General features: G+C 49.7%; 1 protein-coding gene across 7 annotated transcripts in view; it reads left to right on the top strand.

Annotated features, from left to right (window-relative positions):
- Positions 1–17,081: 17,081 nt before the first annotated feature.
- Positions 17,082–27,954, top strand: part of LOC149349882 (uncharacterized) — a 68,036-nt gene continuing 57,163 nt past the window's right edge. For 5 of the 7 annotated variants that reach the window (XM_089578865.1, XM_089578868.1, XM_089578867.1 and 2 more), the window contains exon 1: positions 17,082–17,481. In XM_089578865.1, the coding sequence (XP_089434991.1) occupies positions 17,186–17,481 (296 nt within the window). In that variant the 5' untranslated portion in view covers positions 17,082–17,185. The remainder of the gene's footprint in view (positions 17,482–27,954) is intronic. The other 2 variants (XM_089578870.1, XM_089578871.1) reach the window with 1 other exon arrangement.

Genomic DNA, 27,954 nt, shown 5'->3' on the forward strand with positions numbered 1-27,954 from the left:
AGGTACTCATAAGATATTCTCCGTCAACTTTTAAACCCAACTCTTCTAAGTCCATTTCTCTGAATACCTCCTGTAAATAGGCGGTGAATGATAGTGGAGAGACCGCGTCTTCCTGCCAGACGCACTGTTCCTGATTAGCATTCTATCAATTTCCATGCGGAGGACTGTACCCGCTGGATAGCCGCTGTAGATAGTTTTCACTACCTTTACGCATGCCTCTTCAACGCCTTGGCTACGCAATGACTGCTGAGGTTTCGACTGAGTCAAACGCTTTCTAGCAATCTATGAAGTATACAGTGTATAAGGTTTGTCATATTTTGAACATTTTTCTATCATTTGACTGATCGTATGAACATGGTCTATTGTCGAGTAACCTTTCTGAAAGCCGCCCTTCTCATCTGATTGACTGCAGCCGAAGCTTGCCCTAATCGAGGCTGATCGATGTGAGATTTTTGAAGTCCTTCAAATCCCCTTTATTATCGATTACCGTAATGTTAGCGTTCTTCCAAGATTCCGGTACGCCCGAGGCAGTGAGGCATTGCGCATGCAGGATGACAGGTTTCGCTTGTACAATGACCCCACCGTCCTTCAACAGATCTGCAGTTACTTCGTCACCTGCCGCTTTTCTCCTTTGCATAGCTTGCAAGGCTTTACTTCCTCTTTCGTTACCGACGGGATGTGCGATTGCTCCCCACCACTGCTTCCGTCGTTATTGCCACGATTGTGTCTGTTACTGTGCAGATCTGTCTAGAATTACTGGGCAACTGCATGTGACTATCTTATTCATATTTGTAATGACGCTGCCCTCGTTGTCTCTTTGCGCGTACACCTGATTTTTGGCTGTGCCTAGTTCCCTCTTGAACGCTTTTAGGCTACCTCCGTTCTTTAGAGCAAGCTCGATGCTATCCATATTATACCTCCTTACGTCCGTCACCTTAAGCTTACTAATTAGCTTTGACAGCATTGCCTGTTCTATTCCATCTATAGGGTTAGAGGATTTCTCGCTTTGCTTTATCAGATCTTTCGTCTCCTGAGTGGGTTTGCCAGTGTCCTGTCTCACTACGCTACCTCAAATCTTCTATTGCACACTCGGTATTGGCATTTGTGAGATATCATTTATCGCTTGAACACTAAGGGCGTCGTCCTCAGTTAAAGAGGAATATCCATTTTGCTGCGAGATCCTAAATTTATCTACACTCTAAGCAAAAATTCTCAAAAATAGGTTCTTTTTAATTAATTAAAAAGATGGATTTTTAAGCACAATATAAACAGTGTTGGCAGACACCACAAAACCGGTGAATCGTCTTAAGTAGCAAGCTTGCTAATTAATTTGTAATAATTAACTTTTTGCAATTAGAATTAGGCTCCTAGATGCAATTAGAGATTTGTAGCCTGTCGTAAGTAATAGCCATATCAGTTTTTTTAGAATTTCGAAGACGCGATTACCCTTGGCGCATTGGCTCAACAAAATTTGGCTTTTTCGACTAGTTACATGCACTGGAGAGGTCTTTGCCTGCATGCCTTTCGACAGCGCATGTATTTTGGCACGATGTCGCCAAAATTTGTTTTTCCACAGCATCGACGATAACTGCGTTTTCGAAAGTATAAAAACTTATATGGCTGTTACTGCAACCAGTTTCGTAACTCTGTTAGTTTAAAAGTTAATTATCAGAAATTAGTTAACCAGCTTACTACTTACGACAATTCACCGGCTTTCCGGTGTCCGCCAACACTGGGTTAGATGTCTGGGGTAGGCTTCCATCACTAAAAATACGGAGTACTTACGGTTGGTAATGGAAACAATTCCCTTTTCAAAACATACGAAGTCCTAGCAGTTACGAAGACTTTAGCCGAAGTTTAAATCTCCTCAATTTGCTAACCACAAGACCTCCGGCGCCGCGCTGATAAGCCTCCTCCCATTGCTAACTGGATCAAGTCGCTATGCTTTGCGGATAGGAATATGCCTCCGTTGTCAAGAGTAAGCATTCTGTATATTTAGTGATCGAAATCTGCACCGGGACCCTGGTAGCATGGCCTGCTCAAAAAAGGCAGTGTGCTAGAAGTCAGCTTTCTACTTTTTTACTCCAACTTATGCTTATTCGTGTTTACAGTGTACTTTTCCTGTTTCCACTAATTCGTTGACTGGCTTCTTCCTTACTAGTTTCCTTCGTTACCTGTTCAAATCTGGGCTAATTAGAGACCTCACTATCCTATGGTCGCTGCACCTGTTCTTGCCTAGCACCTCCACATCCTGTACGATGCCGAGATGGGCGCACAGTATAAAATCTATTTCATATTTTATCCTCCCCATTCGGGCTCTTCCAAGTCCACTTTCGGTTCTCCCGTTTTGTGGAAGAAGGTATTCATAATTCGTAAACTATTTCGTCCTACAGACTCTACTTATAGCTGGTCTAATGTGTCGGGGAATCCCCCAAGATGGAGTATATTTGTAATAAGGGAGTAATTACCGTTACGTTTCAACTTGTTCAGAACATCGGGACAGTGGTCTTAAGATGGTTATGACTACAGCTGGCTACTCTCCGTCTAACCAGCCGAAGACTTAAGAACGGTGCCGCGCTGAGAAAGAGCCTGCAGTATCTTCCACGCTTCGATGGGCGAGGATGACCTTTCCGGAGAAGGTCTTCACTGTTACGTTACGAAGATCATCACATAACAAATCACTGTTACGTTTTCTTTAATCCTCGGCCTGTCTCTGCTTTGTCGCCGAAGCAGGAATTATCCGGCCTCACTGACTACACTATTAACGTGATGTGCCCATGAACTGTTAACGTGGGTTCTCTTTTTAGGACCACTTCGTGCAGTGAATATTGACAGGTTAGTTTGTGCCGTTTTCGCGCTAAGGATACACGTGCGCATCTTTTCAAGCTCTAGGTCATCTCGTTTTCAAAGCATCATATAGTTTTACACCCTTCAGATCATTAACTATCTGTGTGCGATTCGTTTCATCAGACACTTTAGTGTGCAGAACACAATCATCGGCAGATAACCGAATCTTAGGCTGTATACCTGAATAAATGCATTAATATAAATTATAAACCAAAGTGGCTCCAAGACAGGAGCTTGGGGCACTCCCGACGTAAGAGACCAGATCTGAGTTTATTCCATTAATTATTATTTGTCATTTTCGTGATTGTAAGTGGTCCGCAATCCATGTTGCGACTTCGGTGTCTATGTTCAGCTCTTTTAGTTTTTTTGTAACAATATAAAAAGGGCGAGAATGTCGGAAGCTTTCCTGAAATCCAAGAATATACAATCAATTTGACCGTTTCGATCAAGTTTGGAAGCGATATCACGGTGGTACGCTATGAGTTTCGTTGTACAAGAGAACCTTTTTTAAATACATGTTGATGGCTATTTAAGAACCCGGAACTAGTGTGTTTCATTCGCTCCGAAAATAATGTGTGCTCTAGTATTTTAGAACAGACAGGAGTGAGCGGAGCTAGCCTGCAGTTTTAGAGGTTAGATTTAGATCCAATTTTAAAATAGGCACTACATTAGGAATTTTCCCGTCATGATGTAGTCTGCCCTCGTACAATACGGCATAAATGCAATCAGTGCCACTGTGTATGAAGGCTTTTGGACAAGGCAACACCACTAGTCATCGGAAACTCGTGTTAACCTTAGAAAGCGAAGGTTTTTATCAATCTGCAGTGCGTAGAGGAGAATGTTATTTAATGTCAGCTTGCAAGCGGTGCCGTCTTGTCCAGTTCCGATTCCAGGTCTGTATATAACCTGTCAACCATCTCACGATTTTTAGGTGTAGATGCGTAGGCCTGTACAACCATTAACTTCATTGTGTGTCTTTATTACGATGACCACCACCATCTTTTTAATGCTCAAGAATTCGTTGATGCTGCCACTTATATCCTTAATGATCACAAATCCTACACCTAATTCTCGCCTGCTCGGTAGACCACGATATAATATTTTTTGTCCAGCCTTTAATTTTGCACATGCTTCATCTGTCCTCCTAACCTTGCTAAGCTCTACGACATCCCGTTTAGTACCCGCTGGTTCCTCGAACAGCACTGCTACACTATATAGCCTCACTGCATTATGCTCTAGCGTTAAACGCTGACGGGTTCCGTTTCCAATGGCGGCCTGTCTGGAGCCAGGGATTCTTAGCCCCTATAAGGCAGAAAGCTGGGATAGTTGATGTTTGGATTGAGAGGACATAGTAGTAGCGCTAAAAAACAGGGACAAGGGTAGGCGAAGAAAACAGAGGCGCTAGTGTGTTGTCTTCGCTTACCCTTGTCCCTGTCATCAGAACTGCATCACAGCTCTGACCACCGCGTTGGTCAGTTGCTTCGCAGCCACTGGGGAGCCAAGCCATACACAAGGGTGACCAAGTCCTGTTCCGGTGAGAGTGTGTTTTGTCGGCTTTGTTCGTAGAGATCATGCTGCACCCCAGGCCTGGTTATTCATTTCCATCAACGCTCGGATTTTTTTTTAACCCGGTGGAGAATTGAGGCGGCACAGGGATTCGAACCACAGGCCTTCTGCAAGCGAAGCAGAGGTTCTAGCTCTATGCCATCGCTGCATTCCTATATCCAAACAACCTATATCATATTGCCGTAGAGTTTATTTTTTCATTCATGCCTATAAACATGACCAACTATTCCTAAACCTCCCCCCAAAAAATCTCCATATTGTTGACTAAGCAGACCACGCAAGAGTGCCTGTGTTGACGTAACCCGCCTCTTTTACTTGTTCGTTGCCATCGTACCAAAAAAACTGCAGCAATAAGAACCGCAAGCCTACATCGGCCGCGTAGGACGGCAAGAATGAGTCTATATAAGCGCGGAGTCAGATACGCCGCCCTTTCGGCGCCTGGTGACGTGAATGCCATGCACAAGAGGAAATAACTGCCACCAACACAGAGTAATGGCCCGATACATCGCAATCTGTTTGTTTCCTTCATCGAAGCGGTGATCTCCTCGTCATCAAAATTGAGAATTTCATTCTTTTGAAATGCCATTGATGTGATGAGCACAACTTAGTAATTTACATATTATTCACTCAAAACCCGGTGACTACTGGGTAAAATTTTAATCGACGCCTAGCCGTACTTCAGTCCAATGTTACCTTTGTGCGAGCTTAGCCGAACACTGCATGGGTTCTCGATCAGGAGGATCAGCATAGTCCTCTGGAACCCAGAGCCCCATCGAGTAATGGATACCCGCGCTACAAAAAGCACACGCGTTATCGATTACCATGAGGCTCGCACGCGTCCCTCACCATCGTGGTCAGTACACAGGTCGTCGATAGGTGAAATTCTCAGATTATAATGGCCACGTGAGCGCATCTTAATTGCAGATTTGTTGCTGCACAACAGCAGTGCGAAATACACGAAAGTTTATATCGTTAGTTGTTTATTACCCTGCATTACTGCACAGCGATCTACTGACTTTTTTTGTGTTGGTGCATTATAGTTCTCTCTCTCTCCTTTCCTGTCTCTTGTTACAGCGTCCATCTCACCTCCCAGACATTCTCCTTACCTTTCGTGATTACAGTACACCTGAACATTCTCGCTGTGAAACGTCACACGGGTTTATGATGCGTAAAAACCGAGCTCATAGAAGTGAGCAATGTGCACAAACGCGCCCTTGATCACCGAGTTGCTGGGTGTGTATGAAAGCTGGCCTACTAGGTGAGGAGTTGCATCAGAACCTGCATTCGACTGTTCTTCCCAGACTGTCTATTTTCCTCCGTATACATCCGTACATCGCAGTCCTAGCGATGGGCACGATGCGTGACACCTATAAGCATGGGCGTCCGGAGGGGGGGGGGGCAAGGGGGGGCGGCTGCACCCCCCTGGAAAATCACTCACTCGAACCGTGAGTGATGGCCGCACGTCAGGGGCGGCGGTGCGCTCAGCCAAGAGAGTAAAAGCGGCCCTGCTTCCACGCTTTGGGTCACATCTGGAAAGTGCCGCGTCCGGGGACGCGTCGTTGCAGACATACAGCGGCACCGGCGAGCATGTGTTTCGAGCCGTCTTGAGATGTGTGCCTGTTTCTTTGATCTCTAGAGAGATAGCGACACGGAGGCAGACAGTGCACACCCCGGCCACCGATGAATTCTTCAGGAGGGAGGGACAAATCAGCCGTGTCCATCCCCGCTTTGTCGGACTGCTCAGGGGCAAGCGGGCGATGAGTTGGCGCCGCCGCCGCTCGCTGTCTCCTCCGATCCACGGGAGAGCACAGTTCGGTACAAGCGCCGCTTTCAGAATTTTCGGCAAAGGGGATTAGCTGCTTTTGTTCACGGCGACGCAGTCTCCAGAGGCGCCCCCACACCAGCGTTCCTTGCGTCTTCTCCGGAAACCAGCGCCTTTGGTCAAGGCAGCCCGATGGCGCCTGCCTGGCTCGCCTGTCACCTCTGGCTGGGCCTCAAATCCCAACAGCGCCCATGTACTGTGCGATGTCAGTGCATGGTAAAGAGACCGTCCGTCCCTCATAGCCTGAGTCGTTTTGGGGCTCTGAACCTCATAAAAACACACAAAACAAATTTTCCGACCGGAGTGGCGAGTGTCGCTTCCCCTCGGAAGTCGCGCGGCGTTCCTTGCGTGTGCGCGCCTCTTTGTTTGTGCTTCGGTGTTTTTAGTGGCCGGTTGTCAACGAAGCTGAGAACAACCAAGACAGCGGACGAGAAAACGACGAGCGGCGAGTAGTGTGTGTGCAAATACTCGACTGTGCGGTTGCGCGAGCAAGATGGAGCGAGGTGTATGAAGCTGCGAGCGTGCATTTATCTTGTAAATAAGTTTTCGCTGCATACATAGTCATTTTTTGTTTTCAACGTACGCATTCAACCGTTTTCCAATCAATGTGTATATATTTTTAACACTACCAACCCCGAGGAACTCCATAGCCAGCTTTGTCTCGCGCGGTCCCGAATGATGGATATTCGACGCTTCTTCAAGCGTCAGCGGTTGTCTGACGAAGCATTATCCAAATGCGCCCCTGCAGATTCTGGTGTGACATGTGACAACGGTGTAGCATTTGAACAGAGTGATGCAAGCTTTTATCACCGGACAGTAGCTGATGTCGTCGACTCCATGGAAGGGACTCTGTCAACAGTGAGTTCAGGTGATGCAGCAGGCCGAGATGATTCCATTTCTCCTTTCTTGGGATTCAAGTCCGGATTTGACCAGAGCGATGCAACCTTTCATCACCGGACAGTAGCCGGCGTCGTCGTCTCCATGGAAGGAACTCCACCAGCGAGCTCCGGTCACGCAGTAAGCCGAAACGATTCCCTTTCTCCTTGCTTGGGATCGAAGTCCGGAGACAACATCAAGAAAACAAATAACTTGCCTCAAGAATATGACTTAGGAGAGTTTCTAGGCAAAGCTAAACTCACTGGCATACCGGACTTTTTGAAGTTACGTCTTCTTACTAAGCCATGGTCGCCAAATGTCACATATGATTTTAAGAAGGATGTAACACCTGGAAAGAGGCCTTTTAGACATCAGTGGCTGGGAGATTACGCCCCCTGGCTTGCGTACTCAGCGACAGCGAAAGGCGCCTTTTGTCGTTTTTGCGTCATTTTTCCTCCGCGTGTTCACCGGGGTACTCAAGGTAGTTTTATCGTGCGCGCTTTCAGTAACTACAGAAAAATGCACGAGGCGTGCAGGGATCACGTAAAATCCCAATGGCACCAGGAGGCAATGACGGCCTCACAGAACTTTATGGATGTGATGAAAGGCAAGCAGCTACCCGTTGTACAGCAGCTGAACAGAGCACTGCACGCGCAAGTTGAAAGGAACCGTGAGAAACTATTTCCAATAGTTTCCACCATTGTCTTTTGCGCGACGCATGACTTGCCGATTCGCGGCAAGCAGTCCGATAGTGGAGTCTTCAATGATCTGCTTGACTTTCGTGTAGAAGCTGGAGATACTCTACTTCAGGAGCACTTCGCTTCTTCTGCTGGCAATGCCAAGTACACTTCTGTCCGCGTCCAGAACGAGATCATCACAATCTGTGGCGACATCCTGAGAGAGCAGATAGTTACCGAAACTAACAAAGCGTTTGCTTTTTCCGTTCTTGCTGACGAAACTGCAGATATTTCAGGAAAAGAGCAGATGTCTATAGGCGTTCGCTTTATTGACAAGGCGGAAGTCGAAGTGTGCGTTCGAGAGCAGTTTTTGGGATTTGTAGAGCTGGAGCAATTAAACTCCGCTTGCATCGCCGCGGCAATCTTGAAGCTTTTGACGAATGTCGGACTGATTCTTTCGAACCTCGTTGGACCGGGGTACGATGGAGGCTCTACAATGGCTGGAAAAGAAGCTGGAGTGAACAAAATTATACAAAAACAGTTCCCGAAGGCACTATTTTTCCGCTGTGCAAGTCACAAACTAAATCTCGTCATCAACGATTTGAACGACGTCTCTGAAATTCGAAACACAATTGGGATAATCAAACAAACCATAAACTTCTTCCGCGAGAGCGTGCTCCGGAGAAAATTGGTGCCCAACATTCCGATGCTGTGTGAGACAAGATGGTCTGCAAAGTACAAGTCTATTAGGATCTTCTCTCAGCATTACGTGGCCATAGTCGAAGCACTCGAGCAGCTCGCGTCCACGGAATCATGCTCGAACGCTGCAACTAGACAACGAGCTAACATCCTCTACTGCGCAACAACAAGCTCATCTTTCATCGTCTGCTTGCATATTGTAGCGAAGTACAGCGCTCGGCTCGAACCAGCTACGAACATTCTGCAAGGTGTATCCATGGACTTCCATTCTGTGCATGGCCACATCACTGAGCTACAACGTATTTTTCGCGGCCACCGGACAAACGCTGTAGAGGAGTTCTCTAACATCATGAATGCAGCAAGGGAGGCAGCCAATCACTTAAATGTGGTGATATCTGTACCAAGACAAGTCTCTCGTCAGGCCCACCGAGACAACTACGGGATTCAGTCGCCAGAGGAATACTACCGTGTGGCAATATATGTGCCGTACTTGGACTCCCTCACTGCTTCTTTAGCTCGGCGCTTTTCTGAAAGCAATGAGAGGAGCTTCAAACTTCTCCAGCTGCATCCATCAAAAATGAAGCACTTGAGCCGTGTTGAGTTCGCTGTTCTCGCCGAAGAACTCCAGTGCTTTTACGGCATCGACAACTTCAAGGAAGAGGCCATCTCTTGGTACGAGATGTGGTGCAACAAAACTGGGGACCCATCAGAAATAACTTACTGCGAGCTTCTACATCAGGCCAAGACATTCTTCCCTGGTGTTGCAAAAGCCATTGAGGTGGCTCTGGCTTTGCCAGTTACTACCTGTACGGTCGAACGCTCCTTCAGTACAATGAGGAGAGTGAAAACGTAGCTACGCTCAACGATGACAAACGACAGACTGGACGGCCTTTGTATGATGAGTGTGCACCGAGAGCGTGTAATGAAGCACAGAAATGAATTTATCACCAGTGTCATCACGCAATTCGCCCAGAAAAATCCGAGGCGTCTACAGTTTCTGTTCAAGGAAGACTGACTGAGTGACTGTCGTTGCGTGTTTGTGAACATATTGTGCTGTGTGCTGGTCATCAATCCGGGTGTGTCGAGAACCCGTATGCAGCAAGACTGAGCACTCTTCTCCACGAAGTGATAGTATCTTTTTGCATTTTTATTAATTTTAATTGTTTCTTCGTTGATAAACTCCAATGTATCTCAGCCTCGCTTTAATTTGCTGTTTGTGATTTTTCTTTCATGTGTGTATTTTACTTATTTATTTTATTTGTATATAAATAAATAAATTTACTCCGCAAATAGTGCCTTTTTGCTACGAACATACCCCCCCCCCCCCCCCCCCTCCGGCGCCAACAACCAATGGGGCCCCCCCCTGCAAAAAAATTCTGCGGACGCCCTTGCCTATAAGTGCGTGGCCACGTGTTGCGAACGTTTCGGTAGTGCTGCCTAATCTGTCGCATTGGGACCGTGTATATATATTTGGCCAGGCAGCGCTGCCTCTGCCACGCTGTCTGTCAAAATATGTTTGGGGATATATTGACTGCAGCAGGAATTGCAGCAGTTAGAGTCACCAGCCCGTGTTCTTCGGTGTGACGACAGAGCTTCACGAGTGTAGAAAATAAACAAAGAAAAATGACTGCGGAGTTGGCTTGAGAGGCGCGCACCAAGTGGCCTGGAGTTTATCTAGCATTGCACGGCCCTAAGGCAGTGCAACGGCAGATATAGGTGAAAAGCGATGAGAACCGTAAAATAGGAAGCACTGACTTGCACGAGAGGCCCTCCAAAGGTTGCAGGAAAGCAACTCGCAATCATAAAGTTCAGAAGAACGTTCCCCGAAATGAAAAAAAGAAACTGCAGGTAAGCATTTCGTATATCTTTCGTTAGATAATGGGCAGCCAAGAAAAAAAAATAAAAATTGCCCTGCCCGCACCGCCTATGGCACAACGGGCATTCAGGTATATCTGCAGGTCGTCACATATCTCACTTCACGGTAATCGCGAGCAGGTTGCAACAGCTCCAAACTCCTTGCCGTAGGGGTGTTAACAATCGCCGGAAGAAGATTCGCGTTCCGCGAGCGCATATCTCCCAAGAAAGGGCGCCGGGGAGAGGAGGTTGGCATCCGTTCTTCTTATCCGCCTTCGTAGCGTGACGTCTTAGTGACGTCTTGTCCGATGACGACACAAGTCCTTCGATTAAGGCGCTGCGTCTCATTGATAACAGCCGCCCAGTGAAGGCTCCCCGCCCCTTTCCAGTTGATGGGTTCCCCTTCGCCGATGCGCGCACGCCGCCCTAATGCCGCCGATTGCGAAAGTGCCTCTCACTCAACTCCCGAGTGGCGCTCTATTAACGGAAGTGGACGTGAGCCGCCGTCGCCGTTTTAGGTTAAACGGTGCGAGTGGGAGTGGTGGCGGCAGCTATACTTAGACGCCGCTCCCATCAGGTGTGTTGTGAGCGACTGTGGTAAGGGAACAGGGGTACACCCGACTGTAACGGTTCTTAAGTCAGGAGCCTCTCGCGATATCGTTTGGCATGGACGGTGCAATTCTAGCGTTCTTAAGAGCTCAGCCTATAAAGCGTGTTCGCCTACGCTCTCTAGCACGATTTCACGAGCGATGCGGAGAAGCCCCACCAGCCCTTTAGTCCTGAGGAAAAGCAACGCATCTGGCGGCCAAGAAGTCTAGTAGCAGAAGTCCAATTGTGGTTGATCGTCGGATCAAAAAGGGGAACAAGGCAACAGTGAGCGTGCATCCGAGAGTCCACACGGAATTCGCCGTTGGCGGACGATGTCCCTGCGGGTGCTTGGAAAGACACTTCCGGTCAGTGCTTTTGTTGGACGTGAGCAGAAACTCGGAAAATAATAACAGCCCTCAGACCAGTCGCCTTAAAATATCTCGAGAGCGGAGTGAAGGCGAGCTTTCACTCGGTATTGAGATAATAAGTGATTGCTTGTTTTAGCTTGCTATTGGCAGGCCTATTTGTGACGGCGTTTGTCTTCGCAACGTAGTCAGATATTTGGAGATATATATGGTTATAATGTCTTGATAATACAGCGGGGGCTCACTGCTTGTTCAAGCGAGCGCAGCGCTTTCAGCAGTGCAGAGATTTTACATGTCTAAACCTACGTTCATGTCATCAGCGTAGAGACAGCAAGCCATTTAAGCTAGTTTTGTCAAAATAAGGATGACACCAGAAATTTCTTTTCTTTTCGAAGACATGTCATATTACATATCCTGGGACTACTACCTATCTACCGGGCGTTACAGGAAGGCCTGCCACTGATTTTTAAAAATAAGATTTCTTGGGTGTTAAGATGGGTTCTGCGAAATATTAAAACATGCATGCAGTGCTGGCGGACATAAAAAAAAGGCGAATCATGTTAACTACAAAGCTGGTTAACTGGTTTGGTTTGGTTTGGTTTATGGGGTTTAACGTCCCAAAGCGACTAAGGCTATGAGAGACGCCGTAGTGGAGGGCTCCGGAAATTTCGACCACCTGGGGTTCTTTAACGTGCACTGACATCGCACAGTACACGGGCCTCTAGAATTTCTCCTCCAAAGAAATTCCAGCCGCCGCGGCCGGGATCGAACCCGCGTCTTTCTGGTCAGCAGCCGAGCACCATAACTACTGAGCCACCGCGGCGACAAAGCTGGTTAACTAATTTCTGATAGTTAGCGTTTTACCCGTGACAGTTAGCTGGCCGTTAGTAATGCAGCCATGTATGTTTTTGGAATTCGGAAAGAACGATTACCTCAGCACCGTGGCTCAACAAATTTCGACCAACTCGCATCAAAAGACTCGCGCTACCGAAAAGCGGGCGTCTCTGGCGTGCTGAAAGCAACCCGCACAAATACACGTCACTCCACGGCGCATGCGTCAAGTGACCATCTCTGTTCCCCCCCCCCCCCCCCCTTCCTGTTAAAGATGGTCGCGTGACACGTGAACATCAAGTGACATGTACTAGAAGGTACGACCCGCGCGAAAGTAACGCTCTTTTCGAAACTGCACGTCTTTTTTAGGCGAGATGGCCAAAATTTGGAAAATCGCATTCTCCAAACTGATATGGCAGTTATTAAAAGGCCTACTACAAAATCGTTAATTGCAACCAGGTGCCTAACTGTAATAGTTAAAAAGTGAACTATTAGAAATAAGTTAATCAGCTTACTAGTAAACATGATCCACTGCTTCCTGACTTCCGCCAACATTCATTACTGTGCCGCAGAAGCCATCCTTGTGCATGCCTAAAAAAGCCTATCTTTAACAATTAGTGGGCGGCCTTCTCGGTAACACCCTCCACGTATATGCAGTCGTGAAGGCTATGTTAATGCAGGGCGGTTGAGAGTGATCGATTCCTGGGCGTTTTTTCCCATACAGTGTATCGTGTACTTCTTTTATGTATTATTCACACGATGTATTGTCGCGCGCGAAATTTTTCATTGCAAAGGATCCTCCATAACTGCATGCGTGGTACAGCTTCAGGCACTAAAAAATGAGAAGATGTACAGTAAACCTATTCCCACAGGGTTCGGTACGGCATAAAACGGCTGCAGCTACAGAGGTAAATCCGTTGAATGTTTTTGAAAGAGATTTCCGACTATACCACGAGCAGCAGACGAATATGAGCGGACATAAAATGGGGCCCTAGCCGCTCAGCCACCCGTCCCTCCTTCTCCTGCCCGTTTCAAGGAAAGCTCGGTATGCGTTTTCCAGGCTCTGAGTGCAGAGAGAAGGATGTCCGTTCGCATCTCTCGTAATTATCTTGCTACGGACCAGCAGGTGTGTTACGGACAGAGTACACTGTGGGGCCAGTTGGTCATACATAATCTGAACGAAAAAACGTAGCGTTGAAACAGGACACAGAAAGATGAGGACAGGACGGGGATGTAGTCCCCGTCCTGTCCTCATCTTTCTGTGTCCTGTTTCAACGCTACGTTTTTTCGTTCAGATTATGTGTTACGGAGACACTTTATTGAAAGCCGTATTAGCCACGATGCCGAGAGAAGGAGGGTTCATTCTCGTTGTTCACTTAGCTTGATTGATTTTTAAGGCTAAAGCCTTCAATGCCTCATCGTTGTCGACAGAAGGCTGTCAGCAGAAGCTTGTCAGCAGAGGTGTCACGCTTTTGACGGGTGTCCAGCGAGATATGTGGATCAGTTACTGCGTAATTTCCTTTCCTCAAGTACAATTTTCATTTTCTTCATTACGGCCCCTCTTTCTCTTTCTGTTTTCACTCCCACTTCTTCCCTTCCTCTACAAACGGATGACAGGTGTCCACCGAGGTATGTGAGACAGTTACTCCGTAATTTCCTTTCCTCAAATACACATTTTCTTCATTACGGCCCCTCTTTCTTTCAGTCATCAACCAGTAATTAGCCATTAATTGGTAATTTGACATTAATTATTAATTAGCCGTTAATTAAGTGTGACTTCATCCAGTGGTGATGTCACCAGTGCCCCAGAGGCAGTCAAAGTGGTGCGGAAAACGCTTTCGCCTCTACGCACTTTAGACAGTCAAAGTGCATCCTGATTTTTTTTTTTTCCTTACAGCTTCCGCGTTCTCGTTGCGAAATAGCGGGGGAAAGCAACTCGAATGATCCTAACCAACGCACGCATTCCGGGTCGTGAAAGCCGAGTTTAGTTCTGCAGACAAAAAAAAAAAAAAAAGAAGAATGAAAAAGAGGAAGAAGTTGGAATGAGCGCGAATTCGGGTATTCAGAGGTCAGCGAAAGTAGCGTTTTCGTACGGAAAAAACGTTTCACCATGTACTGTCTGAAAGTCCTTACGTAATAAATGGTTGTAAAATAACGAAAGCAATATTGCCTCAGTTAGTTTGAAAAAGCACTTGCCCTCGGAGGACGGAGTGGCATACAGCTAGGTAATTCAACTTATATATTTTCCAAATATAAAAGGCGTATTTTAGAAGCAAGTACGTATTCTACAGAACAAGAAGTAGATGATATTTGAAGCTATGAGTGTATTTAACGACGCCGGTCTGCCTTCAAGTAGAAGCCTGCCTCCTTTTGTCATGGCCAGTAGAAAGGTAATGAAAGACCATTGCCGCGCTTACTGCTGCGGTGAGGACGAGATTTTGAAGAGAAAAAGCACAAGCACACTCTTAGAAAAAAGGTAGTAGTACTTACTAACTTTTTGGCTAGTAACTGGTTGTCACATATGTTACTACCCTGTTAGTAACTGCAGGTAGTAACGGGAAGGTTAGTAACAGTTACTAACCCATTGAGTTAACAACGGCTGCTACCTGCAGTTAGTAACGGGAAGCTAGCAGTATTTACTAAGAAAATGATCAGAAACTCGCTTATGTTGCTAGGTTCATCGTACGGTGTGCTGGCGTGGCTTGTCAAATTTATGCGTGCTCTAAAAATAAAAAGCTTCACAGTCAATTTGACTCATTCCGGAATGCAGACAGAGCTATCAGATCGTGCCGGCCGTAAATCACCCTCTTAGGTTTAAGATTATCGCGTATTACATGTAGAAATTATGCGAGATGTTGGCGTCAACAACCTCACCGTGCGCACACAAAAGTTCAGAAATCAGGAAATCAGAAATAGTCACACTCGCGCACTGCGCGTGCACATGTAGGGAAATCTTTCTCAGTCCTATATACTCCGTAAATCAGACTCTCATTTACGGGCTATAGTGGCTCTTACCGGGTGAGCTAAGATACCAGCGTTAATTACGAAGTTGAGATTGTAGAAACAGCATAGTCTACAGAACCATATGCCGCTGCAGAAGCGTTTAGTTACAAAACCAATGCACGACAATCTGTGTCAGACACACAGCGCTGTGTGTGTCTTTTCTATCTGTGTCCTTGTCGTTTGCGCTGTTTTAAAGAATCATGGTTAACCAACTAACCTGCACGTCTACCCATGTAATCTGTGTCAGTTTGTATTCTTTTACTTTATTTTAGGGTTAAAGGAACGGTTACTCACTAGGTAGCAACTAGCGACCATAGTTAGTAAAAAGGTAGCAAGGGCTACTTTTACTAACTATACCTTGAAGAGGGTAGTAAATAGCTGATAAAAAGTAGTAAAACGAAGTCAGTAACTGCTGTACTTACTACCTTTTACTAAGTTTTTTTTTTAAGAGTGCAGTTATACACCTCTCCAAAAAGCGGCCTTGTTATTCGCAGCACGCTTCGAGTGATCGTCTGAAATTTACTCAACGCAGAAAAGCCAAATAGATGACCGCTTCTTCACTTTTGCTCACGGGATTTAGCAAATTGTGGCTGAGGTTGCGGTATTTTGTCGAACAGACGCAGAACTTCACGGGGAGTCAAGCAGCCTAACTACGCGTCGCTTTAAGTTCTAATAAAATCTGATCGGAGTCGTTTGTTCCACTGGCCCTTTTAGCCTGGTGACGGAAGACGAAAAACTTTTAAAAAATATGATATTATTATGCATAAAAACAAACGGCGCTTCAAAATATGTTAGATGAGCGAAAACAGTGGTCTGTGAAAATAGCGGGCGTCCTATTTCAAGTAGTGCACACCGAGGTTGCCACATTTTAAAAAAGTCGTTTAGCGTTCTCAAATTTATGTGGACACCGCTGGCTATGGGGCACAGATGTTATGTTTTCAGTTGAGCGACGCACATGCGAAGTAACCTTGAAACCCTGCCTACGATTGCAAACAGCTGGAATTTGACAGGGAATGCGCAAACACGCACCATCGTCACTCGCGCTTGTAGTACGATACCTCCGAGCGAGCAGTCAGCAATCACAGCGGTAAACTAGAGATAGCTCATCTTATTATTTCATTACCACAAGGTATCAGTATTCTGTGTAGCCGGCATAGTTACTACGGCACTGTATTATCTTTATATTATTGGAGACTCTTAGAAAAAGGGGACTCTATCCTAAAAGTCCCTATTATGATTTAGTCTGGAAAAGGGAAACTGATAAAATCTTTGTTAAGCAATTAAATCTTGAGAAATCATGGACGCTGTCACTGAAAGTCCGAGGTGAAAATCGCACCCCTGACATACTTCCATTTACGTCGGAAGTCTTCATTTAATTCGGTGCGGTATAATGTGCTTGTGAATGAAATATATTTTTTTTTTACCCAGGGTGCGGACCCGGAACTCGGGGCCTAAAAGCGGATGATGGAGACGGCCCTTAGAAAGAGCCAACCGCACAGGCTGGCAGCTGAGCAAAATTATAAGAGCGCGCTGTTTGCTCATTAAACGAACAAAAAACGAGCATGGCCCCAAATTTAGGCGAATCAGGGTAATATAGTTAGGCTGTGGCGATTCTAATTCCTTTTTGTTTCGTGTGTGTTAGACGGCTGTAGTTGACATTGCGGTCGGTGAGCGCTGTCACGAAGCCCTCGCGGCCGTGACAGACGGCGCGCACAGGGATCAGACAGAACCACGGCGTAAGAACATACTATAAGTGTATAAGCATATTCTTACACCGTGGAAAGAACGCGCAGAATCGTGACGAGGAAGCCAGTTTTCGATCTCTCGTCCGCGCGCGGCAGCCGATGCATCCGCGAGCAGGGAGCGCCGCCGGAGGAGGAGGGGAGAAGGCCGGAGCTTCCCTCGCCGGCCGCCGGGGGCGGCCCGATCAGCGGCCGCCCGTGGCAGCGGCGGCGCTCTCACTGACGTCTGTCTTCATCCGGGAGTGTTTGTCGGCGTCGGCTGCTCGCGACCTGGAGGGAGACCGAATGATTGAATCGAAACGAGCGCGGGGTTGAATGCATCGCCCTGACACGCTTCCTCTCTCGCACGTTTACCAGAGCGCGCGGCTGGCATGTGACAGCGGCCGGTCGGGTTCAGCGAGCATGAGCGGCGAGAAGTTCCCCGACATTCGAGTCGTGGTCGGGATTCAGTACTTCAGCGATGTCCTGCCGGCCTCGACCAAGTGCCAGCCCACGGTGCTGGGAGCCGTGGTGCTCGAGAGCAGTGCCATCAGTGCGGACGAACTGCGGCGCGTCATGTGCGACCAGCTGCCCTCGCTGCCGACGCATTTCACTTTCATCACCAAGGAGAGGTGAGTACTCGCCCGGCGTGTTAGCGGCATGCGCGCGCTTCCCGGCGTGCCACAGGTGGACGTGTTTGGACCGGCGTGATCCCAACGCGGCCGCCCGTCGGCGGGGGTGCCTTTCCGCGATTTCGCGCTAAAGAGCTCCGGGGTCGTTGAGTACAGTTTCGGTCCGCGCGCTGTGTACGGACGGCGTGTAGAGCTGCGCCGCCGTACGCGGATGCCGTTGCCTGACGCCCCTCTGCCTCCGCGGCGAACGGCAAACATTTATTCATTTCTGCCTACGCCGGAGCTGGAGCGGCGTCGGCGAGCGCGCTAATCTGTTTACGGCCAACACGATTTCGGTACGAAACGAGCGAGGTCGTGACAGAGCGAGAGTATACAAAGGAGGCCGGCCGCGGCGGAAGGATGTGCGTACAGGTATACGGGAGCCGCGCGCACGGTCCCCCGTCGCCGGCTCGGGATCCGGACGCGGCGGCTGCTCTTCTGTGCCAACCGAGCCGACCTTGACCAGCGGAACAGCGCCGCGAAAAAGGCCAACGCCAGCGCGAACGACGGGTGCGCGACGACGCCCGGCTACCGGCCTGGCTCTCCGACGGGTTCATTCACCGAACCCGAAACGGGCGCTGCTCGCCGGCGGCACATTCTTGCTTGTCTCGCAGGTCTCTCAGCGAACGAGAGGCGCGTACTACGTTGTCGCGGATTTTGCTTTTCGGCCGCGCCTCCTCGCTCACTCTAGTGGAGCGCCGACCCACACGCCGCTGCCCCCCTTGTTACGTTCAGCAATTCGTCAGGAAAACTGCTGGCGCATCGCGTTCCCGAGTGCACTGCCGAGTTTGGCTGGAGCTGGCTGTTGGAAGGCGCCCAAGGCATTTATCGACGTCTGTAGAGAGTCCGCCGGCTGCAAAAGGCCGCGCGGCTTTCTGTCCGTGTATTTGTTTCCAAGCCTCTTATCTGATCCGGTCTGCCTTTTTAGTTTATTGGTGTCTGCACCTCGGAGGTGCAGGGGGGACATCGGCCCAAGGACGAGATTGAGAAACTTCGCTGCTCGAAAAACCAAGTGTAAATCCTATCTCCGGAGCTGTTGAATGCCTTCGCGGCGGCCAGCATGTGAGGGCGTGGACGCATGAAGGGGAATTTGGCGGGCAGTGCGATTTTCTGCGCGACATTTGGCAACATATAATGCCGCCTTGAACACGCGAACAGTGTGTAAACCGACGCAAAAATGGTACTAGCTGTCAGTGAGGGCTCTGCTTTTTACCGCCGACGACATTACTCCGGCCCCTTGAGCGTCTGCCGCTTAGCATAGGAAATTCGCGAGGGCATTGTCGAGGGCGTTCTTGGCGATCCTGGACATGTCCGTGAGTACACGACCCACCATGTTTCAGAGAGACTTGGAGAAATGCAACGCGCGTTGCGTGAATCTCTCAGCGGGAACAAAGAACGGGGAAAACGCGATTGAAATAAAGGGTATCAACGGAGTTACCTTGTTAAACCGAGTGGACAGATTGTCCGCGCAGCGAAAACTCGTGGCCATCACTTTTCCCTAGTGGGCGTCATTAGTAATAGAATTTGCGGTCTTTTCATACAACACTGTCTGTTATTATGCTCTCAAGTCGCTCCTTGTAGTGCAAGCGAAGTCACGAATCAAGTAGGTTTCAGTGGTGTTAATTCTCCCGCTGACTTTCCCTCCTGTCGCGCGCACTTGTGATGTAGCTGACCCTGTAGCCTCAAGGCTGACCTCTGTTTTATTCAGTGAAATATATTCCTTTTTTTTTTTCGTTTCTGCTCGTCACCCGTTAGCTTGGTACTACAGGGCCTTGAAGAATCTCCGACACGATTTGGTCGCGAGACGCACTATGAAGGTCGGCCGCGGTACAACAAAGCGGAGTAGCACAGTCACATTTCAGATCATCACTCACGGTGCGTGGTCTGCCTTAGATTCTGCCGTTAAGCTAAGGACGGAGCAAGGGAGACAGACACGATAGGACGATCATCATTAGGAGAGGCGGAAGAAGCAAGAATCGCACCAAGACATTCTGACCTGCCTGCGACGAATGGCCGTTGATGCGCCGGGGGCAGACATCATGGCCATCGCTCGCCTGACTCCTTTCACTGCGTGGCGGTGGGCTTCGTTCGCCAGCGCGGCGCCCACTGGCCTCGAGCGAGCAAACACAGTGGTTGACAATTCGGGGCACGCGGATAAAAGGGCGCCCTAGAATCAGGCCTAAATGCTGCCTTGGAGCGCGCGTGGGAGGGCGGCCCTCCTGCGAGCGTCAGTAACCGCGAACTCGGCGCAGATACGAGAGATAAAAAACGGTGCTTGCCGCCTCTGTTTGTTCTTGTACCGATATCCAATCAGCATACGGACGATTGCCGCATGCATGGTTAGTGCGTTGTTCCCTGGACAACAAAAGGAAAGGAAAATTCTCTCAGCTGTCAGCTCCCAGCCTGAATGACTATAGCGTAGCCTGGTCCACCGGACTCGGTGGAAGGCTCGGGTCCACAGCTTCCTGGACTGGAGAGCTGCCCACCTAGCGCGAAGACTTCTCGCGTGCTCTGAATTAAAGTTTATTTTTATCTCTCTCGGTTCTGCCCCTGTCGGACAGGCTTGGAACTTTTCGTGACATTCGTACTTTGGCTTGCACCATTAAATGTGACCACGAGAAAGCAGCCAGGAGATCGGACGTAAATAAAGCTCGAATATGAACCTGAAAATAGCCCTTTCAGAGAGTTCACGAAAGTTCAGCGGAAAAAACGCGGTCACCGGGAAATGACAACACTCATGAAGAAGATGGTGGTTAGTGTTACAAAAACCCCTGTCCAAGGTTTCGAAGGACATTGAAGGGTTAGAAAGCGCACTAGGCCGGTTCCTTTCGCAGAACTTTTGTAAAGGAAGGTTTTTTATTGTTCTTCCACAAAAGCTTGATTCATCTGATTTACAGATATACTGAATCTCCCTCCTTCCTCAGCCACTGCCCGTTTCTCCAACCATCCGAAAGTACCTGCTGTCGGCTTACAGATACGTGAATAGCTGCAGGCTTTCTTTTCTTCCGATGGCCTTTTTTTTCTCCATGTTCTATGTTTGTCTCTATGTGTGTGCTCGTGACGCTTTGAGTGCCTGCTTTGTGACCTGTTCCAGAATGGGCATGCGCTCTCAGACATATCCCCATATGTCTGATAGTGTGTGTCTCAGTGTGCGCATCGCGACAGAACAGTCTCATTATGAGCTAGCTGATGCCACTCAGCGGATGATCCACCAGTGTTCGGTGGGCGGCGTTCTCTTACTGGCGCTGTTTTGCTTGTCTGCGTGGTCGTTCTGTTCAGTCGTGCCGATACAGAAGGGGGAATAAGATAGCTCCGCCTTATCGAAGTCGCCCCTCTTTTCGGCTGCAGCAGCAACTTGCCAGCTGCCGTAGCAACAGCGCTACTGCTCAACCGCGCACAAACGCCTCCTGGCTGTATATCTCGCTCACGATACGTGTTTTGTTTTCTCTCCGCATTCCATGTGCGTGTTTGTGACACGCACTGCGGACGTTGAGTGACGCAGGAGTTGTCACCGTGGCACCGTGTGAATCGCCCGTCGCGGCGATTCGCTGGACGCCGAGAGCACGCGTCTTGCTCATTGTGCGTGCGTGCAGCAGCTCGGCCGTTTCACGAGTGAAAAGTGCCACTTGCTATGTAGCCTCTTCCGATAAAGGCGAGAGCGGTCGACCGAAGATGACCCGGCCGGGAGAAGAGCGCGCAATCAGTTGTTAGCCTGCAGGGATCGCGATTCGGATAGTCTCGCCCAGAAACCCAAGCCGAATGGCTTGCGAAGCAGGGCCCAAGAATGCATGCGTTAACCGGTTGGTTGCCAGTCAAGGGCCGATTTCGGGCATTTTTTCGAAGGGGCAGTTCGGAGGGATCCTTCCACGATGCATTTTATTTATAACTTTCGGACCAGTAAAGGGGGCCGATGCGGTTTTTCCCTTTCAAAATTTCTCGGCAGAGGAAAAGCGGTCGCCTTCCACCTAAGTTTCGCCCTTTTCCCTTAATTTTTCTCCATGCTACCAGCGAGAATTTCGTGGGACCTGGTTACCCACGTCACATCCTTCCTCCCCTAACACCAGGGAAGAAGGCTGTGTGGTAACCTGGATGCGCTTGGTAGAGATAAGTCCCGTTTGCATAGCGCTCCTGGCATTAACCCATGGATGCCTAGTGTCCTGCATTAACTCTAGAATTTTATTGTATGAAAGCTGGCGCCCGCTAGCATATAAGTTCTACGGGCTCTAAACTGTCACCTGTGCAAGCGTTTCGTTGCGTACGTTCAGAAAGAGCCGCGCCAGTCATCTCTGGAAGCTGCGAGCAGATTCGACCGCATCGAATTGCGATTCCGCAGAAAAAGCAAGCCAGATTTGCGCATTGTCAAGAGCGAACCACCAGGCGTGGGGCGAAATGCGACATTAGAGTCGATGTCATATGTTTCAACTTTTACCACACGCATCACGTAGTGCATTGGCGTAATGTCCTATATATGTGGCACGGCTCAAAAGTGAGCGTTTGGAAAAATATTTCCGTCTGTAAAGTGCGATTCTGAATTCTCAAGTGTAATAATAATAAACATTTTATGTAAGGAAACTTTTTTTTTTTCTTAATTTAGGTTTAGACAAATTTGGTTAACGGGACACTGAGGGCAACTCCGTCCAATTACTTTTGCCAGTTAAAATTGATTTTCTGGCTCCTTCTGGGAATGTTCACGCCATCGTTTCGAAGTGAATGGCACTGTACCGTAGCCTCTGCGATGGCAGGCGCTGCCGCCGGTGGGGCTTGTGAGGCTCGGGTTGCTCTTCCCGAGCAGCCTCTTGCGACCAAGCATTGGTTTAACTGCCATCTGCAACGGTGGTCAAATTGCTCACAATCCAGTGGGCAGGTTGTGATGGCGCCGCAACATCATGTGACCTATGTGGCCCCCGACGCCGAAAACAGACGCCAACGAAAATGCCGGCTTTTCTGCGACACGGGCTCCTCAACGCTGTCGCGTTAAAGATGACAGGCGGTCGGTTGGCCGATCCGATGGAAATGCGTAGCATTAGACTTCCATTCCCCTTAGCGTGGCACCACGCATCACACACGTGTCTTTACATCCACCTTTATTGCACACTTAGTCTTCTTTGTACTTCTTCACACTTGACTGCCTTGCGCACTTGGGCTTCTGTTCTGTGCCTGACCTCCAGAATCCATCTGCAGTTCTACATTCGGTTCCTACATTCGGTTCCGGAGGTGGTTCATACACAACCATTTCAACGGAAGGGGGGCATCCGGCGCGCGCGCGCCGCTCGGCTCTCTTCGCTTCTCTTCTCATCTCGCTTTCCTCCTCGCCCTCCACTTTCCGCGGTAGCCACACGCCGGGTTGTTCCTGTGGTTGCCTGAGGTTGGCGATTATTTGGGCGTTAAATGTTAACCGCATGACGTGCAGCTCCAAAGGACACATTTTTTTATCACTTCAGTGGTAATCGCTGCGGGGGAAGACGAGGACGAAAAGGAATGATCGCAACCAAACTGCTGACTTTGCTGCAAAGTCGGCGTCCCTCGCAGGCCATGGCGTTAGCGTGGAAGTTCATCCTCCAAAAGGGCGGCGAAGTCTAGAACGCTCGCCTAGTCGCCCGAGCTGTGCCACAGTTAGTACCGACACGCACACACTTCGTCGTGCCTGTCATTCACGCAAGTTTCTTGCACGTTGCGTCATTACCGGCGGCGACATTCCGTCCGTCCGCGTGCATGCAATACACGCTCGTATATTCGGGCAGCATTTGATATGGCGCACGCTTCATCGATATATATAACTACCGGTTAATGCAGCGCAATCCATTGTTTTGCCTATTATCGATAAGCGACGAATCAGAGAATCGGCGCCTCTCCTTTCGATAGCCCTTGTTACACCTCCTGACTGTCTGACTCCGTCCTTTGACCTCCTCAGAGGAGTAGGAAACTACTTCCACGAAGCCTGCCTCTCGGTCCATCTAAACCGTTTCACGTCCGCAGGACTATCCGTACTTTTTACTTTGCGGCGAAAGCGAGATCGAAGAAGGAAAAGGGTGCAGCGGGGACGCATTTTGGGAAAACATTTGTGGGCGGTCACAGTTTCATGCACGTCGATTCACGACATTGTAGATCGGGCAGTCATACACAACTCCAGCCTGCCACTGTGCCGAATGCCGAGCTCTCGCTGCATTGCGCGTTTGGGTAGACTGCGAATTGCTCAGCTCTGTGCTGACAGTCTGCATTCGCAAGGTGTGCATGAAGCAATACACCTCGCGCGGTGGTCGTCACGTTTTGCTAGTTACGTACGTATGAGGCGAAGCAACGAAACCGCTCTGCTTTCGTTCGCTAATGAGCGCCGCCGACAGTGGCCTGGCAAAGGGACGATTGTATAGCGTTGCTTGTACCCACCGTCGCTTGCGGCGGAAAGGAAGTGCTTTTGTCTGTCTGCTGGCGCAAGATGTTACAGTTCCAGCCGCAACAATAAACAGCAGCGCATAGCGCCAGACACGTCTTATCTACCGCTGCGGTGGTAGAGATAGGAGCGCATCGCGTTTCCAAGGTGGAATTCATTACGAGCGTCCTTCGAGCATCTCTTCTACCGCCACTTGCGGTGTTGTCGAGCGGCAGCGCTTGTGATATAGTTTTGACGGGAACGCGTGTAAAGAAAGAGCCGCCAGCGCAGCGTGAAATCCGAGTGCCCTTTCCTTGCTGCGTCCCTTCCCGCACTCTCCTATTCCAGCAGAGCCTCTCCGGGCCAGACGACCGTGAGAGCGACCAATGCTTGTCGCTCACGACTAACGCCGCGCGCGTAGATACGCAGTGGACGCGTAATATAAACCCGATCATCGTGCTGCCGTTCTCATGCGCGCAGTAGTCCTGCTGCGACAGCCTGGTGTTTCTTCCACTTTCGCGCGCATATATACGCACCATGGCCGGCCATTCTCGCGGTCTCCATTGATAGTCGAGCTCTGCATACGCTATTCCCGTCACGTCTTTGTTCTCCGTCTGTGTCTCGGCGGGGCGTCGCACTGATAGCGCTCCCGGCGTGCCGAGACAATTTGTTGTGAATGGAGAGGAGAGGCTATACCGTTCTCTTTTTCCTTATACCCGGCTCGCGCGTTCCCGTGTAACGGTGCAACGGCGGGTATTTCCCTCCGTAAGGTTAAGTTGCGGAGCCCTCCGACATTCCTTTCTACGCGCATGTCTCTCTTTTTATTCAGTGAAGACACCGGAAATGGTCGACATTGCGATCCTTAGACAGCAGGCTCGGGAACGGCAGGAGGGAGAAGGGAAAATAACAAGACGAAAGAGTGAAGGCTGCTGCGCACTGCGGCTGAATTGGATCGATGTGCGGTTTCGAAGTGGAGAAATAGCGCAAGGACGCGTAGCGAGGGTCGTTTGCCCCGTACATTGTCGCGCGCTGCACCAAAATACACGACGCAGAAATTCGCGCTTGTAGCCGGTTCACTCCGCGCATTTCCCGTTTCTGCAACTTCTCTCTCTTGGACCTGCGCGGTCTTGGTTACCTTCTGAGGAAGTAAAAAGCCTTTCGTGTAGTACCCGAGCTGACTGACAGCTGGCAAAGGGGGGGGGGGGGGGGGGGGGGGGGGGGGGGGGGGGTAGGTTAGCTACTTTTCCATTGCCGTCTGGGTTTTTCCTCCGTTCACGAAGACTGTTGTTGTTTTGGAAGTGTCCGCCACTTGTCCGCGGGGCGGTTCATTGTGGCGTCGGCGACCCAGAATGCGTCGAGTCGTTGCGCTATCAGCCCGTCAGCGCTGGAAAAACCAGCCACATTCCATGCTCGCCGTGCCCGCATAATAAAAGGCTGTACGCCTGGACAGAGTGCACGTGGTAGGCGAGACACACTGCAGGGTAATGGATACGCGCTGCGAAAGCTACGCGATGGACTGGAAACCGAGGGGAGGAAAAAATAATAGTAGGGACAGGGCGGCGATGGCTGCGGCACGGCGGTTAGAGCATCATCTGACAAATGTTCGCGCACAATCATGCATTGCCGCCGAATGCCGGAAGCCACGCGCGGCTTTCACGCGGAACTGCATTGAAACCGACGTTCCTCCGCGCCATTCACCTGTTTCGACGACGAACAGGCCTCCTCTTATCACTCGGCGCTCTTTGTGCATGACGCAGTGCACGCCGAATCACTCGCAGTGCGAAAGAATGCGGAGCGCAAGTTCTGTGCGAGAAGCATTTCCCGGCTGTCGAACCTGCATTCATCCATTCGGCGCGGGGCTTCACACCTAAGGGGTCGGACTCGGCAAGTGTTGCGTATTCGTTACAGGTCGACGAAAATACTAAATGTGAACGAGCCGTCAGAAATGCAAATTGAGGCCGCAAATGGTGCAGGCTGTTGATGGCAGATGTTTAGCCCTACCTCTGAGATTGTTCAACACCTTAGTGCCAATAGCTTCACGCTTGTCTAGTTTCGGATGCTGACGCCCCGCTTTTCGCATTACTTCTACAGCGCTAGCTGTTACAGCGAAGGTCCCCCCGCCGTCACCGTTGAGCGTCCACGGTCACGTGACCACCCGGTGCGCATATCCCGTGCCTCGTGCTAACTTCGCCGTCATCACGTGGGGCGCCAGACGCCTCGAACAGCTCCTCTCACCAAAACATCGTAAAATGACGGCGCCTGCGCAGTAGCATCCGCCGCAGTTATAAGGCTAAAGCCGCCAGCGGCGACGTGAAACATCGGCCGAGTTGCGGGACGGCCATGGATGCAGCCAAGGCGGATTCTGGGAATACTTCCCGCTAAAGCGCTGCACGACATGATGCGCGAGTCCGCCCCAACAAATTTCTCACGCCACCGTTGTAGCCCTGCCAAAACAGAAACACAACCATCACGCGCCCATGCATGGCAGCAGCATTCACAACGAGTGTATCAATTGAAAAAGCTCAGTGTGGACCACCTATAGGGCTAACGGGTGTGATCGCCATTATTAGTTTTTTTTTTTTTTTTTTAGTAGCTGCCTTCTCGCGTGCAGTGCTAGCGGAATATACGTTCTGCATGCGCGTTTACTATAATGCAATTAACTTTTAACTGTAAGCCGCACGCTATATAGATGTCGCTTGAGAACGGCACTTCATGTATCCTTCGCTGTCTAGGCAGGCGCCTGTCTTGAAGATGTGCTTGATGAACACCGAGTAAGAGAAGAAAACGTTTTGAGGAAATTGCTGTTTGCCGCGCGTTATCTGGTATACGTTGCGAACGTCAGAGCAAGGAGAACGGTCTAGCTTGCTTGAACAGGAGAGAAGGCAATTGAGGTACTCGTTATAGGACATGCACATAGCATTCCGCCGTGTGTCGCGTGCGGAAAACAAGATAGAAAAGCACGAAGTATGCGTGCACGCTTGCGTCCGCACGTCTGAGCGCGCATGCTGCTGCTTGCTCGAGTCCAAAAGGCGCCGCTGACGCAGTGCACACGTCAGTGAGCTGCGCCCCGATTCGCTGGCGCACACACTCGCACGCGCAATTGGCCAGCTTCATTAACCCGAACCGTGAGCCCTACTAAAGGTTGGCGGCCCACGAAACCACCCTTTTCTTTCTTCGTGGTTTTTTTGTTTGTTTGTTTCTCATATTTTCTCTGTTGCATGTCAAAAAGCTTCACTGCCGAAGCTGCCTCCTTGCAATACCCTGCCTGTTACCCGCCGCGGTGGCTCAGTGGTAAGGCGCTCGACTACCGAGCCGGAGTACCCGGGTCCGAACCCGACCGCGGCGGCCGCGTTTCGATGGAGGCGAAACGCTAGAGGCGCCCGTGTGCTGTGCGATGTCAGTGCACGTTAAAGATCCCCAGGTGGTCGAAATTATTCCGGAGACCTCCACTACGGCACCTCTTTCTCTCTTTCTTCTTTCACTCCTACCTTCCTCCCTTCCCTTACGGCGCGGTTCAGGTGTCCGCCGATATATGTGAGACAGATACTGCGCCATTTCCTTTCCTCAAAAAACCAATTTACCAATTTACAATTACAATACCCTGCCTGGATTGCGTAAGCTGTGAAATTGGTCTTTATCGATTTTTTTTAAATTGTCGGAATTCCTAGGTTTGCGAAGCCTCGCATCGATACGTATAAAGATGCCTAAGATAACCCCGCGCGGGGCAGGAAAAGCCTGTCATGCGCATTATCAGCTCGCAAGCAGCTTTGAACCTGGGTTCGACAGCTGATGAGCGGGCACCATATATCGTCTCGACTTGGGCGTCAGCGAATCCAGAAACGGCCTGCGGTGTGTTATTTTTCCGATTGGTGTGCAGCGGCAGGCGTTAGCACGTGCGCGCGAGGACGGCGCTGACCCGCCGTTTCCGTCGTTCCGTCCCATTCGGCTGGAAATAAACGCCGTGTATGCGCATGTAATGAGCGAGGGTGGCACGTTTATGCCGCGTCGGGTTTGCGCGCGCGGTGGCCGCGGTTTCCCGGTGAAAGTACATACATACGCGCGAGTCA

This window comes from Amblyomma mixtum, chromosome 3 (genome assembly GCF_055824585.1).
Source record: "Amblyomma mixtum isolate Tamu chromosome 3, ASM5582458v1, whole genome shotgun sequence".
Classification (NCBI taxonomy): Eukaryota; Metazoa; Arthropoda; class Arachnida; order Ixodida; family Ixodidae; genus Amblyomma; species Amblyomma mixtum.